This window comes from Necator americanus, chromosome X (genome assembly GCF_031761385.1).
Source record: "Necator americanus strain Aroian chromosome X, whole genome shotgun sequence".
NCBI classification, from domain to species: Eukaryota; Metazoa; Nematoda; class Chromadorea; order Rhabditida; family Ancylostomatidae; genus Necator; species Necator americanus.
The window spans coordinates 8,144,540-8,161,981 of record NC_087376.1 but is presented as its reverse complement, the minus strand read 5'-3'; the positions used below and the strand labels follow the sequence as shown (position 1 = coordinate 8,161,981).

Here is a 17,442-nt window from a genome sequence, read left to right as displayed (position 1 = left end):
TTTTGTAGAAAACTAGGCGGTGGGTATTTTGTCCATAGATTCGTACTATGAAGGGAGAAAGTCTCGAAGGTCAAATTACCATTCAACATTTCCATAACACGTCATTTAATTTTGTGTGCACATGTAGATTAAATAATCAAATCCACTAATGATTCCGTAATTGCAGTTACCAGGTACACACGATTTATGGTCCTTTAATAGGCGTCGAATGAAATGAATCATATCAATTAGTCGAGTATCGAGCATCTCCACTTTATGAGATGATAATTTCTTCCCAGTTATTCAAATCATAAAAAAATTAGCGAGTGCAGAGTAATTGAAGAACACTATCTGTCTACAGATTCGACCACCCACCAATCCGTTGCCAATGAGAGCCAGAATTGAAATAATCACATAAATGGTGGTGTAGACTATTTCTTCCCATTCATTAAATCGTCTTAAAGATGTTTGTAGTTGATAGAAGAAGACCTAAAACAGTACATTTTTAATAAAAATCATATCTTTTCCTTGTTTTATAACATTAATCTCTGTTTCGGATGTAAATTCTAGCTTTCCTTTAACCACACAATTAATTGCAATCTCCATAGATATCAATTTACCATTTCCTTATAAGAAGAATCTTTTCTCTCACTGACATATACTTATCATTAATGTAAATGTAATTATCAAGTAATTATCCATATAAAGAGGAACATCTCTGTATGAGCTCTGCATTAAATGAAAGAAGTGAATTGCTTAGTTTATAAAATACTTCATTTTTCTCAGAAAAAAACTTGAAGAAGAATCAAACATGAACCTGAAGACAATAGTCGTCAAACGGTGCAGATCTGTAGTCAGATTCTGATATCGCGTTACGATCAAGTGAACGGTTACAGTACTTGTCAAGATCCTCGATATTCATTATCATAACCTAAAATTATGGAGTTATTTTGAACAATTAATTCCCTGAAACTCACACTTTTACATGTGAAAAATCTAGGTATTCTGTATAACAATGCAGAGGGATGATTTCTGGGAAAAAAATCCCCTTTTATCCTGCCATATTGGTAGTTAGTGTCTTAGCACTTTATTGTAGTCGTTGGAAAGGATGAATTTTTCATACTTCTATCTATAAATTATTTAGATACCCTATCCAAATGTCTCTTATTAAAATAAATACCACCCTACTCCTGCAATAAGCCGACATTTTCTTGAATTTGATGATAGTAAAAAGCCAAAAAGATAAAGTTTCAACCTTCTGAGAGAAAATAGCATCTATAAGCACCTTCAATGTAGTTTTCTGTTACTCACTGAAAAGTAATAGTAAGTTATATGTGCGATTGCAGAACAGAAAGTAATGGCTAGAGAAAACTAGTTATTCAATTACCTCATCATCACGTCCACACAGAAAAGGAGGAGATGCGGCAGCTGCTCACTAACAAGTATTCCACTAAAATCTTCAAATCTCTGGATATTCTACGTTTTCGAATAGACGTAAACATCTCGGTGAGATGAATACGAGGTAAAGAGAAATATCAGAACAACGATCTTCATAATAATCATACAAAAAATGAGCTCTTTCTCATATCCAAAAAAAGTCATGTGATTGAAATTAAGTTGGTAATTTGTTTTACGTACCATTCAACTACAATAGAGATTTTCAATTTGATTTTTATACAAAATCATCTCAATGAACGAATGAACAATGAACGAATTAGCAGAAATATGTAATAATTATTACCGATATTTTGATTGTAAACGAATCTCCATAATGCAGGATAGCGGTCAGAATACAATCTTCGTGGATACAAACAAAGGTGGAGAAAAAAGTAATGCTGACACGCACAGATGAGGAAGCTCGAGGAGAATGTCCGGAATGTCCAGAAGAAGAATTTTCGTGCCATCATGCAATTTCAGAAAGGGAAATAATAAGGAAATAAACGTGAAAAGAAGACGAGAAAAAAGAATACGTAGTTATTCTAGCGATAGATATTGGAAGAGTAATAAGCCCTCGGAACTCCTCCATCGAAAAAAAAAAACAAACAGAAACTGTAAAATAAGATCTGTTTGGGGTAAGTTCTCGTTAAATTTGACACTTTCTCTAACAAGCTAACACTTTTTTTTGAAATAAGAAATGAAGACGTCGAACATGTTGACGCTTTCGGTGTTCATCACAGTATTTCATTGAATTCCATTGAAATTTATAATAATTAAGAAGCCATGAAGTCGAGACAATTGTGAAGAGAACGTGCTACGGCGATGTCATGGACATGATATAGATTTTCTCGTGCTACCTCTTGATAGTACACTGAAGTCTAGGATTCAATGTGTATTTAAGTGTCCCTTTTGCACTCGGATGCCCTTTAAAACTGGCTCTCTTCCCCCCCAAAAGATTCCATTTCAACGTGTTGTTGCACAAAGTTACAACCATCTTCTTGCAAAATTTGCTGGTCAATGAACTCTTGACTAAGATGATTCTTTGAAAGAAAATTAGTATTAGTTGATTTTCGGTGTCTTCGTTGAAATGAATAAAGAAGTGAGGGTCATCGGAAGAGTAGAGTGACAGCCGAGTGTTGCGAGTAAGAACAAGTACGTGGACGGAAATGACAATATTTACACGTCAAACGCCAACGATGTGAGATGCCCAGCGGACTCATTTACATCACTAACAACAGCAAGTTTCTTTGGTGGAAAACTTTTCGATTACAAGCTTATCCTACTCCCGTGAGGATCGTTTTTCGACCAATATCCGACTCTAAATGCGTCTGAGGCGGCGAGTAGCAGATGTTTAAGTCGAACATGATTACTTTCGTTACAGATTTGCATCTTGTTGCACATATCGAGGTGTAAGATACGAACATAGATTTGAAATGATCGAAATATCACCATCTAGCAATAGTAAAAATGTGATGATAAGATAAAGAGGTAGCACAATAACTCCCAAATTAGGAATATTTCCAATAAAGAGGTGGTACAATGGCAATAACACCTAGATTACGAATATTTTCGAAAAATTTACCAGAAAAAAAGCGCATTACTATCTCTTTTCATTCCACCGCGAAGTATCCTAAGAAGAAATCAAATTGAAAGACGTCGAAGCTACGAATTTGAGTTGTTGTACATTGTTTTGTTTCTTTTTGCCTACTTCTTTATGGAATCTGACGAAAAGTATTTGAAGGCATCAACCCACGAATCTGGCATGGTAAAGGTTCAAGGTGGGTAATGCCTATACGGGGTCGTGGATTGTGGGAAAGGTGGTGATTCCGTCCATTTCTTCCAAATTGCCGTAAAAAACGACCCGGAAGATACGGTATGTGCGCAAGGCTGGCGCGCTCCAATCGAACTCGTTGAAGACAGTAACGCTCCGGAACGCTCAAAGTCGCAACTTCCGGGCCGTTTTTTACGGCATTTAGGAGGGAATGAGAGGGATTCCACCCGTTTGTGCAATCTATGATTCCGCTTAGTCTTTGACCATCGCAAATCAATATCACTTCAGATTCGTGGGGTAATCCCTATAAGGACAAAAGTTAGGATTGGCATTATAAGTATGTAAAAATTTGTATGTAAATGTGTGAAATAGAAACAGTGTAAAAAAAAACTATTGCACCCATTTAAAAGTTGAAAATGACTTGAGTACATAGTGAATTTCTTCGCTATCGCCTCCGAAACAGCCAAAATTACTGGTTCGGATACTTTTCCGAGATTTGCTCTATTCGCTTCAAAGAATTCTTCAAAGATTTTGACATGCTATGGTAGAATGAACTTCAATAGGCGCAAATTCTGCACTGGAACAAAGCCATGTACTTTATTTCTAGAAAGTTTAATAAACAAATCTCAGATTTAAACTAATAGTTACATCCTGTCATATTTGTGTGAAGATCAGGCAAAGAGTGCAAATAATTAAATACTGAGGAAAAGATGAAACAGATGTATAGTCATTTAACGTTATAAAATCAAAGTAAAATAAGCATGAACTAAGAGTTTGCAGTGATATCCAACTGATGGAAAATTACCATCCCGGCATCCAGGTCCTCTAATCTCGTGAGACGTTAGTAGAACACAATTATGTCCACATCCAAACTTTCATCTCTCGAAATGTTCTGGATTTCACAAGTCTCAATCTAAGAAGAAAAATGGAAAACGTCGTAGTTACTGATCTACAATCTAAAGTCTCAATGATGATTACCTCCATGACTTGTAGATCAAGAGATCAAGAGATCAAGTGATCAAGAGTTATGACAAAAGATATGTTCCTAGTTCTAAATCTTCATTTTCTCCATAGCTTATTCATAATGTTTATTATAATATGTATGCATTACAAAACGTCCTCTTACTCTCTAAAATTCATCGGAAATGCTGGTGATGGGAGGAGTTTCAGCGACATTTCAAGAGGAGCACTTAGAGTTTCAAAGGAACAGACAAAGAAAAAGCAAGGCTTGTTAGCTGGGAATCTACCAATCTTTTCTCTACTAATTTCCTTTATTAACAACTGATATTGCAAAAAGTATGTAGAGTCTGCTATATTGAAAATCGTAAGCAGATTCTTGGTAACGTGAAAAAATCCATCTAATTAAGTGAGTCTAAAATCCCGTCAAGATTGATGCATATGTTTAGAACTATATAGGGTACGCGATGCTCTATGTATCACGAAATGTATTGCTCTATCAGAGTATAAAATTCTTCCACAGACTTCTGGATCTGTGATACGTGCTGAAGAAATCGTTGTAGTAAGTGCAATAGTTCTTCGTCAAGTCAAAAGTAAGGAGTAAGGAATTCTGAATTAATTATTCTGAATTCTGAATTAAAAATTCGCACAGCAGATGCATGATTGTTTGGCTACAGTAGTTACGTACTGAGCGAAATGAAAGAAAAACGAGAAACATACTTCTAGCTTTACGAGTGAGTTTTACTCAGAAAGCAGACTTTCCGAGTAGAATCTCGATAACTTGGTTCTTTTACAGTAATCTAAACAAAAGCGTACACACTACATATACTGCCAACAAGTCGCCACTTGATATTAATGAGTAAACTGATCAAGTAGACCATAAAAGAGAGCAAAAAAAATCTCTTCTTGAAATTTTAGTGGACGCTGCCGCGTTAAAATCGAGCCTGTGTCAGTTACACTAGTTAAAATCCTTATAAATTATCCCATAAGTCTTACGAGAGCTGAGTAGGACGGAAAACGAGGCGACCACTACATGATTTCAGAGATGACAATGTGGACATTTAGCTTAACTAAATCATTGCTTAAAATCTATAGAAATGTATGTACGTGATAAAAGGAAGCCGAGCTAAGTATTTCGGAAAGAAATTTGGAGAAAAAAGTGACAGGATAATTGCTCGATATCGGTTCTGACCAGATGTAGACAGTAGGTTTTTTCTGTCATTCCAGGCTTGTCAACAAAATTTCCCGCATTCAAGAAGAAATCAGCTAGCAAATTCCAGTGTACGCCAGACGTCAGCATATGAAGAAGGGAGCATACGATTGGGAACAATATATTTCCCTCAATTTATGTACCTACATAATTTGTATACTTTTCCAAACGCGACTTACCAACAGAAATTCTATCAATGCACTCAAGAAAAGTCATCACACTTCAATGCTATTTTTTCTTTCAAAAATAACACAAACATTTGTTTTTGCGCTGAGCAAATAAACAACAAAGCACACATCCTTTTCTTCTGTTCATTTGTCGATATCTTCAAGTAGTAGAACTCCAACTGTCGCAATCTTTGGTTAGACCCTTTTAAACTAAATAAACCGCGATTTGTAGTTACTTCTATAATGAGAAAAAGGAAGAAAATCATTGCAAAGGAGGTGACTAATGAAGTTCAATACAATCAGGGTTTCAGCCTTCACAAACGACACAGACAAGCAGGTGTTTTTATATTCTGAAAAGTGTTCAACGGATTGTCCATTCATGAATTTTCATACAGGATACAAGTATTGTTCTCTACTGCATAGAAGATGAGGTTTAAAATGTCGGCATTGATCAATCCGTTTGAGGTTTCCCAACCCATTCGAATTTGAATGCAATTCAGAGTAGTTTGAGATCTTTGAACCCGTATACATAGGCCTATAAAATGACTAGCGAAGGCCATTCGATATATCAAGTTGGCATTACAGCATATTTTTTAAAATTAAATTACATGTGATATATTTCAACAAAATAGACTGTCTCTATTTTATTGGAATATATCACAAGATGTGGTAGACGCAGAACATTCTCGAAGCTTCTCCGCGAAAAGCCGCAAAAAGTATAAAGGATAAAAGGATAAAGTTTTGCGCTTAATCAATCCGCTTGGGATGCGAGCCACCGTTCACTTCAATTGAGAATCGTTTGAAGTTTACGAACGTATCTGAACCAAATCACTTGCGGTGGCTAGCCGATGTGACAAGTCAGTGTTTTTATCCTCCCAGACGAGTCTGGTATCAATTTATCAACCCGTAAGGGATGAAGGGCTTTGTGAGCACTAGGGCGGATTCGAACCTCCGACCGATCGTGCAGGAAGCGGAACCTTTAACCGCTATACTTTTTATACACCTGTTCCACAGATTATAAAAATAAATAAAACATTGATTTTATTGCCATCCAAGGTACTTATCTGTTACCATTTATTCAACAGGATAAGGATCTGCTCTCGCCGACAAAGGGTCCTACTTTGAATGTACTGAAATCCTATAGCAATATGTTCGCGGATCACACAGTAGGAATATATATTCACCCGTTTAAGCAATGTTTATCCGACAGGCGGTTAGATCAAGCAACGATGTTCCGGTGCACTGAGAGGAAATCTTCCAGATAATGGTAGTAAGTTGGTAGAATACCAAGAATGAATAGATTAGCGAATTTTCATGTGCTGCAATCTTCAGCACACGATAGAGGATAATATATGTATATCCACTGATTTCCATAGCTGCATACCAACATTAATCAATGCTGGTCAATGATTCTCACATACATATCATCTTGGATTTTTTTTATATGGGAATTGTCACGCGATGTACGTAATCCTTAATACAAGGGTTAAGATATAAACCGCTGCATGTCTAATATAATAAATGAAGAAAATAGCAAGTTTTTCACAGCCATAGGAAAGGACATGTGACCACCTCAAAGTGCGATTGAGTCACGGAGCCTCACGGAGGTATCAGTTATCTAGGTCTTCTATAGATGGTGTAATGTTCTAGGAGGACTCATATATGTAGGTTGAAGAATTACCAAGAAATCTCATTTAGACGGTCACGGGTTCCCGTAGAAGATGTGGATGAAAAGGATACAGAAGATGAAAAACTCGTTCGTTTCGACGTAGTGTGGTAATCCAAGGATTTTCACTGAGAACACTCGAAACAGTGGTGGGGAGATCTTTGGCTAACCCACCTTCGTGGGATCCACGATGACCCGAGGGAATGTTTTGAGAAATGTCGTTCCCCACATTTTCTGACAATGAGGCTAGATACTGAAACTCGAAACTCTATGTTTTCTCCTATTTGCTCGGATTGACGGCGTAGAATTAAAGCTTTACTTCTCTTCCAAATTAGTGAGGATCCATATCAGCAACTAGCAACAGAATCGTAAAATCAGAAGCGGAAGTAATTTGGGATGTTAGTGTAGGTAAAGAATCTAGGAATAAAAGGTGATCATTCAGGAGAAATTTTAGACTCCCTCACAACTCAGGAATTTTAGACTCCATATTTTATGCATACACATATAATGAGAGTTTTTGCTGTTGTTTAAAAACTACCGTGTATGTAAGTTCGAGTAACCGACAACTATCAACTTCGTGACTGCTATATTAACAAAATTCACTGCAATCAATTACCAGCAAGTAAAACGAAAAGATCAAGTCTACTTTGCCAGTCTAAAACCTTTTTTTTTGTTCACGTTAGGAAATTAATCAAGATTGAAAAATTTTAAATTATTGAATTAATTTTAAAAAATAAAAATTAATAGGAAAACTATTAACTTCCATAAAATCTAAATCTGAAACTAAAGTTAATTTTTACCTTTCCCTTCATGTATAATAGAAAATAAGAAAAATAAAATAAGTAGTAATTTAAAATATGCAACATCTGATTCAAACATCGATATGGTTACTGTACTCGTATATGTATGAACTTTAGGTGTTGTTTTTTTTGTATTGATCTCCTTCTCGAAAAACGATATTAATAAAAAAAACACAAGGTCAGAAAAAAAAGATTACTCTACATGTAGTTCCATAATATTTTATCAAAACGTCTGTGCTCAAGGATACCGCAACGGTAGAGATCTCATTAGCCACGGATAACATGTCCGTGTAGCGACCGCAAGTAGTGGCCGAGATGCTTTGCTTATCGGTGAGACTACTCACTTTGTTGTCCTATTGTACGGCTATTATTTTAATTGAAACAATATCAAAACTTTAAGGTTAAGCGAGAGAAGTTTGATGGTACATGCATACATCATCAGATACCTCGTTTCATTTTCAGGGCTCTGAAAACGACGAAACTGTAGAAATATAAGGTTAGAAATGAAATCTCACTAGAATTTCGCCGGTTAAACAACACATAAATTCAATGTTTAAGAAAAAAGATCCAGGTAAATCTTTTCTGAAATTACTCGCCGAGCTCTTAATTAGTACATATATGCGGGAAAGCCTTTAACGTTTATCATTTCTTGCTAATATGTTGGATTTTATTTTCATTCGCATTATTTCTATGTGAATGATGTTCACTGGAGGACAATTCTATATTCTTATTGGAGTTTTACTGATAAATTGTCTATTACACATGTACAATATATATATGGGGGGGGGGGGGAGGGATTCACAAAGTATAGAACATTCAGTATAGAACAGTATGATCTGTAGGTGAGGTTGCAACTATAATCCTCTTCATTTATCGGCACTACTTACTCATCTTTTTATGCGTATAATATTAGTTTACTAAAGTTTCTCTTCATAATATTCATCACAAGGCACCACGATAAATAGGCAAATATGTAGACGTAAATAATACTCGGATAAGGTTGTTGTACTTTTATGTAAACTTCAGTCCCTGTCTATTTATAATATTATATTAATCACTTTCTCAAAAAAAAAAACTGTGGCCAAAAAAAAACTGCCTCACTTTCTCAACCGTTCATGTAAAAAATGTAACATCTAGAACATATCTCCAAGTGGTAAAGTATGAGTGTCTTTCCCATAATCATTGATTCATTAAAATATTAAGAAAAGCATAAAATTTGAGGCGACACGATGCGACAAAGCGCTTTTGAAACTATACGATTCAAATTGTTCGCTTTAGTAATCGAAATTTCTCATTATATGGGATGAGAGGATGAACTCAAAGTTCAGGATGATAAAAACTCACCACACGTGAGATGCGGAAGGATAGAGTGTAGATAAATACGAGGCAATTTTATAAAAATGTGTATATGAACATACATGGCGAACAAGAAATAAATGAGAAGCATCCGGTACTCGATATTGGTATTGGTACCCGCATATTGCGTTGATATTTACATAAACATAAATTTAACCAACATATCCTCAGCTACATCAATCTCCTACATTTTATGGGCTAAAGTTAAAACCTAACAATATTCTCCATACAAAACATTTGCGCCGCTATGAAGAAGCAAGAACAAATTTGAAGATAACGTCAATTGCACCAAGAAAATTGAGGATTGCGGAAAAATCATATTCTTGTTTTCATGGAGCACACAATTGCCCAAAGTTTCCCAAAAAGAATATGATAACTATCATTGAGCTAAAAGTGCAAACTTTCCACTGCAACAGAAAATGAATTTTTGAAAGTTTTTCCTAATGGAAGGAATAGATTTCTTTAAATTTAGGAGAAAGACTGTTTTGTTTTGTTCAAAACGAGGTTGCATAAAAAGTACTGCGCTAATTCCACGCTCTTTCTTTTTATCTGTTTGGAAAAGCGGGCGTTAAGACAGATAATTCTCATTTTAAAACATTTGTTTTCTGTAGTTTTTGTAACACTGCAAATGCTTGTCTTTGTCGGTTACATTTTACAGGATAACGAATTTATAAACAGAGAAAAATTTCACGTTTAGAGAGAATCCTAGTAAATACATATAATGCGTAACATTTTTAAAACTCATACAAACACCATTTCAAAGCATTTCTCTCTGTCGTTTCCGATTTTAAAATTTCATAAATGTATGTGGCAGTATTTTTTATCAGTGCTATATCAAAATGATTATCGATTTAAATATAAATGCATGCTGAACTATGAATGAAAAGTACAAAAACCTTTTCTATAACAGTTTAACAATATAATCCATTAAGTATTGATATATTTGACACTTCTAATCGTAAAAGAAGTAAAATCGCAAAAGTTAACAGTATACAAATAAATACTCTAAAAACAACATTTTATTGCAGGTAACGGGATAACGTTTGAATCAGATGTTGAACTTCCACATATTAAAACATATAAATATAAATATATATATATATATATATAAACACAACATTGCGTTTTTTCTTATTCATCTTTACGGGGGAACCCACGAGAATGCGGCGGATTCTGAGCATTTTTTTAAATGTAATAATTAGTAACAATATTTTCTTTAATGCTCTCCAATACGTAAAATACCGCATGTATAGAAAGATCTTCTAAAAACACTAGCGTCAGACGGATTAAGAAGCGTGTAAATAATACTAGAATCAGACGGATTAACGGTTTTTGAGGATAGAAAAATTACATAAGTAAATACTTCTTATTATCCACGTGTACATGGACCTATCCGGATGTAATTAGATGTGAAAGGACATTAGGAAGCTCTAAGAGGGCTCGATGGGGATGCTATGTCGTAAACTGAGAACTGAGAGTAAAGAATGCGATCATCAAGCGCATCAATTCCGGGATACTCATGACGAATAGAAGAGAGGAGAGGTGTCACGTACTATTATTATAGGATTGGGAGAGAAGTGATTGAGTACGTAGTACGTGGTTCATAGAGTCCGATAGTCTCGGCCATGCATGTAACGTCTGCTAACGACATCTCTGCGAAATCATTTCTCCTCGTCTTCCTCCGATTCTTACAACTCACCTCGTATTTGCAGTTTGCAGCTATGTAGCTCAGCTGAGTCCCTATTTATAAATGTGAGGGAAGCGTTATGCACTTTTGCTTCCAGCCTGCAAAACTGAAGCGCATTTGAGTTTTCCGAGAAAAGAAGTCTCTGAATATCCCAGTACTATAGTTCATCGTTCTAAAATCCTTAGCATTTGCTGGAATTGACGGTCAAGAAATCCGAGAATGTGTATTCAAATCGACCAATTTATTTATTCATTTATTCTTTCATACGACTACTCATATATGTAAGCAAACAACTGCAATCCTATCATGATAGCTTTTTTCATAATGTCTCACATTCACATTTTCAGTTATAAATAAAATTTTGTAGTATATGATCTTCTCTTTTTTTGAAATTTTGTAGTATATGATCTACTGTCGCTGTAGCGGCGAAAGGTTTGTTTAGTTCATTTCAGCACTTTCAGATAAAAAATAAAATTCGACTGTTACTGCGGTATTCCGCTTCCATGTACCTGACTAGAATGCGGTCCCAATTGTTTAATAAATGAATGTGATCACAAAATAAGTTTCATGTACCTTACATACCTTAAATGACATCACCCCATGAATCTGAGGTGATACGGATTTCAGGTGAAGCATTCGTATACGGGATCGTAGATTATGGAGAGGGGTGATCCTATCCATACCTTCATAATTGCCGCAAAAAACGGCCCAGAAGATACGACTTCGAGCGTCTCGGCGCTACTTCCTACAACGAGTTCGATTGGAGCGCGCCAGCGTTGTGCACGCGCCTCATCCTCCGGGCCGTTTTCTACGGCGATTAGGAAGAAATGGACTTAATCACTCCCCCCTCCTCCATGATCTACTATCCCGTATACAAATACTCCACCTGAAATCCGTACCACCTCAGATTCGTGGGGTGATGCCTTTAACGTACTATAATTTAGTTTTTTTTTCTTTAGTTGCTTCTTTTTAAGAAATTGTTGGTGTTCATCACATGTTTGAGATATTGTGCAGATTCCGTATCGCTTGTATACAAATCCTTTCCACATGAAAAGTGATAGCGCTCAGATCGGAGCAGAGTAAGGCGTGAAAGGCTGGCTATGTACTTCATCATGCGCTGTTCTCCACAGGCACTGTTGACAGCAGATACTGAAATTCGTGACAAATGACCGACAAATGGATGCCGTAACTAGGGTTATGATATCGTAACGCAAAAATCGGCCGCTGTGGGACCAACAACTCCTTCTATGCACTTTTGTAGTCGTGTGTGGTAGCGATAGACAACTCGGCGCAGACACAGACTTGAGGGAATCATTGCGGGACCGGATGACTCCTACTGACATTTGCGATTCATTGTGGTCATTGCAACGTAAAGAGGACGAACCGCCTCAACGCGACCATCACGAAGCGGAACAGCCGATCCAGGGGATAGCTGATGACATCATGGTGATGAGTGTTCTCTGCTGTCGAGTTCTTTGTGTGTTCTCTGTGTTGGAAGAGGTGAAGAAACCTCTACCGTCTTCGTAACGTCGTCCACTTTTCTATGGGTTCGCTGGCAGTGGTAATGCAATGATCGTATGACCCATCTCCGAGGTAGCGTGGGATATTCTGGAATTCCTCGCTGGCAGCATCGAGATACATTGAGGCTTGTAGTTGGTGATATGGTATAATGCACAGTAGTTAAGAAGACTATTGTAACCGCTGACATAATCCATGGTTCAACAAATCGCCCATGGAAAATGACGTACGTGTACTGTTGGTGTGAAGTTTGTGATTTTGAGTGAGCTTTTCTAAAATTTTTGCATACTTCATAAGGATGGGCAGAAATGGCTGAGTCTATGTTACGTTGTTATTATATCAAAGCTGAAAAAATCACACTGGCCTTGATTAGATTATCTGAAAGCGGGAAGAGAAGCTTTGACGGCTCTCGATGCCGGAAAGTAGTTCAAGCGATCCAGATAAAATGATTAGGCCGAACCAAATGCATACCTGTCCGCCAATTGAAGTTGTATATACATAAATTTTTCATAAAATGTAATATGTATTATATTATATATCATGGAATATAAAGGATAAAAGGATAAAGTTTCTGGTGTTAATCAATCCGTTTGAGATGCGCCCCCACGTTCACTTCAATTCAGAATCGTTTGGGGTTTACGAACGTGTAACTGGCCAATACAATGACCTGCGGGGGCCAGCCGATGTGTCAAGTCAGTGTTCTTATCCTCCCAGACAAGTCTGGTACCAATTTATCGACCACGAAGGGATGAAAGGCTTGGTGAGCACTAGGGCGGATTCGAAACTCCGATCGATCGTGCAGGAAGCGGAACCTCTAATACTACACCCATCCATCATGAGATTAATGTGCTATATTTCATGATATTACATATAACATAATATTACATACAACATGAAATCTACGTATATATAATATTTGGTAATTATTTATGTTACGTTTTATATATATATATATATATATATATATATATATATATATATATATATATATATATATATATGACGATATACAATAACGAACATAGTCTCCTTGTGTGTTTGTGCGTTTCTTCGTGCATCTATGTCACGAAAATACTTTAAACAGGTGAGAAGGGTTCCGGAGAAGGAAGACAGATCCAGCATAGTCAGATTTATACACCGACAAACAAAAAAGAACCGGCATCGACACCGAAATTACAGAAACCGTGAAATAAATTGTACAAAATGTTAAAAAAAAAACTCTCAGAAAAGCTTCTTTATTCTTATCAAAACTGCAACTGCTATGAAGTGGAAGAAGCTTCCAATGTTATTCCAACCTTAATCATAATTTAATGTGGATTTCGATGTTGATTTCTTGGAGCACCACTGGCATTTCTGCCACGTTCTCTATATTCAAATTCTAAATCTAATTTTTTCTTCTATGCCACCTCTACTTCTTTTACTTTGCATGAAAATAAACCACTCTTTCCACTGTTCCTTCGTCTCAGGTCGACTCAACAAATCTTCTATCAAGCAGACTCCACTACACAGTGTCCACGACAGTTTGCCAACTCAACCCCGCGCTTCTCGGAAGCGTCATTCGAATTCCGAAAGCACATAACGTCGACACTGGAGACCGCGCCACTGGTCACTTCTCGAGCCTGTCCCCAGCCGTCTGACACCCCTACTAAGGTCGATGACATGATCATCAACGATCGACAACACGTCCTCTCCTCATCCACAATGATTTCGTATATACGTCACATAGCCGGAATCACATGTGAACAGATAATGCTGGTAAACTCTTCATGCATAGATGATATCCGCAATGGTTTACCGGAATACTTCTCTACAGCATCAGAGGAGGAATTATTGGAGTTTACGGAAGGCCAAAAAATTAATCACGAGTCGTTGTTTACTCAACTGACCAAACTCGAAGATTTGAACAAAGAATCGATAAATCTCATGAATGGAAACCAGTGGATAATCTAGTGGATAAGCAATGGATGATCTATAGCGAAATACGGTTATTATCACGCACATATCGAGAACACTACCGAGACGCTCCAACGAATCGACAACAATGATATCCTTATTCAAGGAGAATTACGGAAAAAGGACTTGCAGAAGATTTCACGCACCCCAGAGGACCTCTAACCTTCCGCAGGAAGGAAACAAAATAGACTCGAACATGCACACCATGCATCCAAAACCAAGAACTGATTCCATGCCGTTGCTATCAGCAGCGATCAACCACACTTCGACTCACCTAACCCGCCGTCAATCGACCATCCCAACTTCAACTACTCTGACGCATCTTCACTCACTGTTCCGATCTTGGAATATAATGATTTGTAATGTTCATTTTATCATGTTGTCCTTTCCTTGTCGGACCGCTGAAGGAAGCGGCCGCTTCAGGCGAGAGTTGCTCTTTTGTATTTGGCAGGAGACAGCCGACGGCACTTCTCTGTGTGTTCGTTGCTTCATTTTGATAAACCTCACTACTGAACCACTCTTTGTTTTATTGCTTATAAAATCCCATTTATCATGAGCTATCCTAACTCACATAGAAATATCGGAATTCCTCGAATTCTAGGCGTGATACCACTTGTTATCCCGGTTATTCCAATATGTGCAGGAGTAACACTGATAAATCCAGCAGAGAACTCACTGAGGCTTGAAACCGTTGCCTTTTTAGACCCTTTTTTTGGTTCACCCCGTATTGATTTTACGAAAGGTGTCGCTACTCGATCATTCGCAAACTATGAGAATCATTCTCCATACGCTCGGAACACCTGATGAGAATACAATGCTGTCATACCTACATTTAGTACACTTAGTACTCGAAAATTACAATAAAACAATGAAATCCTCACTCTCTCTTACGCAAAAACTGAAACTTGCTACTACCTCTCAATACAAAGTATCCGCCACCGCCAACGACGTCGACGTTCCAAATACATCATCTAATACTGGTCAGAATAGATCACTTCTGGAAATTGGTCCTCTCACCTCTACTAAAGAATATCACCTAATGAATACCATTTCTTCCTCATTCGTCTTGTGGAGGTTAAAAGAAGTCAAAAACTTGAGGGATTAGCGCCGCAGCCATTGATGACGGCCTACCCCCATTCAACACAACACACCTAGAGGACATGGTAGAAAAGTTCGGAAACGTTAGGTATCGAAGATGAAGCTACACGGTTAGGCAACGTAAACTGTCTTAATTTCTCCAACCACATCTACCTTTAAAGGTTGAATGGAATTCTCCTCTAAAAGCTTCGTCCATAGTCCAGTATGCTTACGTTTCAACCTCAAAACTCTAGCGAGGAAATCTGAATGAGTCAACAACTACAACGACATTATTCAAAGTCCACTTCTGCCACGAATCATTCATGAACCCTCAGAGCTACTAGCGACGCAGAAAGATGCGTTCCTTTCAAGTCACACTGTTATCAATGAATCAAAAAACTCGTTGCAATCCACCAAAAACAAATGATTGCAGCCTTTTCCCCGGTCCTACTTAATTTTGGAATTTTGCAACTCCTCTCCAATACTTCTCATCGGCGACATTGACGAAGCCTACCTAATCGTCGACTAAAGTGGTGCGATTCTTTCTATTCTACTATGAACAACGGAACTTCCTTCACTACAAACGCTTCCCAGAAAGAGACATTTTTCATAAGAATAGCTATTTTGATTCTGTAACAGAAGTTCACGGAAGAGCCCTACACATAAAAGTGCAAGACCTGTAGCCATCATTTAGGGTAAGCAAGGAGAGCAGCACTAGCTTAAATCTCCGGCGTTAGCTGGAAGTTGAACTATTTAGGTGATATGAGGATAGAGATACATTGCTTGCGTTCCTCTTCAGTCGTAATTCTAGGTGGCCATTTCTTACCCAGTTTCCAGGGACTCCACAATCGATCCTCAGAAAGTTTGTATGAAATGTAGGTAAACTAAACTCGTCCTCACCAGTTTACAATTATATTATGTTCTGTCATCAATAACTTCTTGAGTACATGGTACCTATTGTTATTGTTCACACATTCAATGGGCCACCCAAACGAGAGATTTTTGCCATCGCTACGCAAGCAGAACTTCGGTTAGTCTTAAGACGGCAGTCTAGTGGGTTAACTACGGTTTATTTAGTTAATGTGGGTTAATTAGTCTAATCTAATGGGTTAATCTGGTGGGTTAATTCACGTTACGGTTAATTTTTTCTTCACCTTAAAAGTGGATAATCAAAAAATGCGCTTATGCCATATAATGTTTTGGAATTTAAACAATTCGCTGCAGCCACGGCTCAAAAAAATATGCATTGTGTACGGCAAAAGAACGATCAGGCGGTTAGTAATTTGGTTTGTCAAATGAAATTCTGGAGATGTGACCTTGGAATACGAACGAAAGGGGTCCCCTTCAGACTTTGATGAGGATATTTTGAAGTCATTATCTGAGCAAAACTCGTGTTATGAAACGAAATAGTTAGCACTCGAGAAACCTACGTCACAATCACATTAAATCATCACCACAATGAGTGCGTGAAGAACAAAGCGGAAGTTATTTATCACTCAACTTAACAGGTTTGAAACGGGAGATTATACTCCGCTCTCTGAGTTTACAATTTATGCCATTTTGCACCATTTTTTTTCTTTTGGAATTATATCAAAGAGTTCATTCCTAGGGAAAAAAAAAACGTGCGCACCATTTCGATTCCCGTATCATTTTTTTACCCCATTTTCGACTGGCAGAAATCGATAACAATTAAGAGACCAAACGGGCAGTAGTAATATGCGTATGCGTATGCGTATGTAATATAGTAAGTAATATAATAATAGTAATAATAAAATTTATCATAACACTTCTGAAACTAGCGGTTCTTTTTCAAAGCAAATAATTTCTGTTAATGGTAAAGAGCAAAAAAGCTTGGTTTAACTTG

At 37.2% G+C, this 17,442-nt stretch overlaps 2 protein-coding genes across 3 annotated transcripts in view; one reads left to right on the top strand and one right to left on the bottom strand.

Annotated features, from left to right (window-relative positions):
• RB195_021820 (uncharacterized protein) overlaps positions 1–17,442 on the bottom strand; it is a gene marked incomplete at both ends in the record, with an annotated part of 34,749 nt that overhangs the window by 10,210 nt on the left and 7,097 nt on the right. Inside the window, 2 exons of one of the 2 annotated variants that reach the window (XM_064208727.1) lie at positions 355–468; positions 797–910. In XM_064208727.1, coding sequence (XP_064064608.1) covers positions 355–468; positions 797–910 — 228 coding nt within the window. Of the gene's footprint in view, positions 1–354; positions 469–796; positions 911–17,442 lie in introns of those variants that run through there. The other variant, XM_013450376.2, reaches the window with a different exon arrangement.
• Positions 12,357–14,498, top strand: RB195_021822 (uncharacterized protein; the record flags this gene model as incomplete). The annotated part of the gene is made up of 2 exons (XM_064208729.1): positions 12,357–12,553; positions 14,015–14,498. 2 exons carry the CDS (start codon positions 12,357–12,359, stop codon positions 14,496–14,498), a joined length of 681 nt encoding a protein of 226 aa, XP_064064610.1.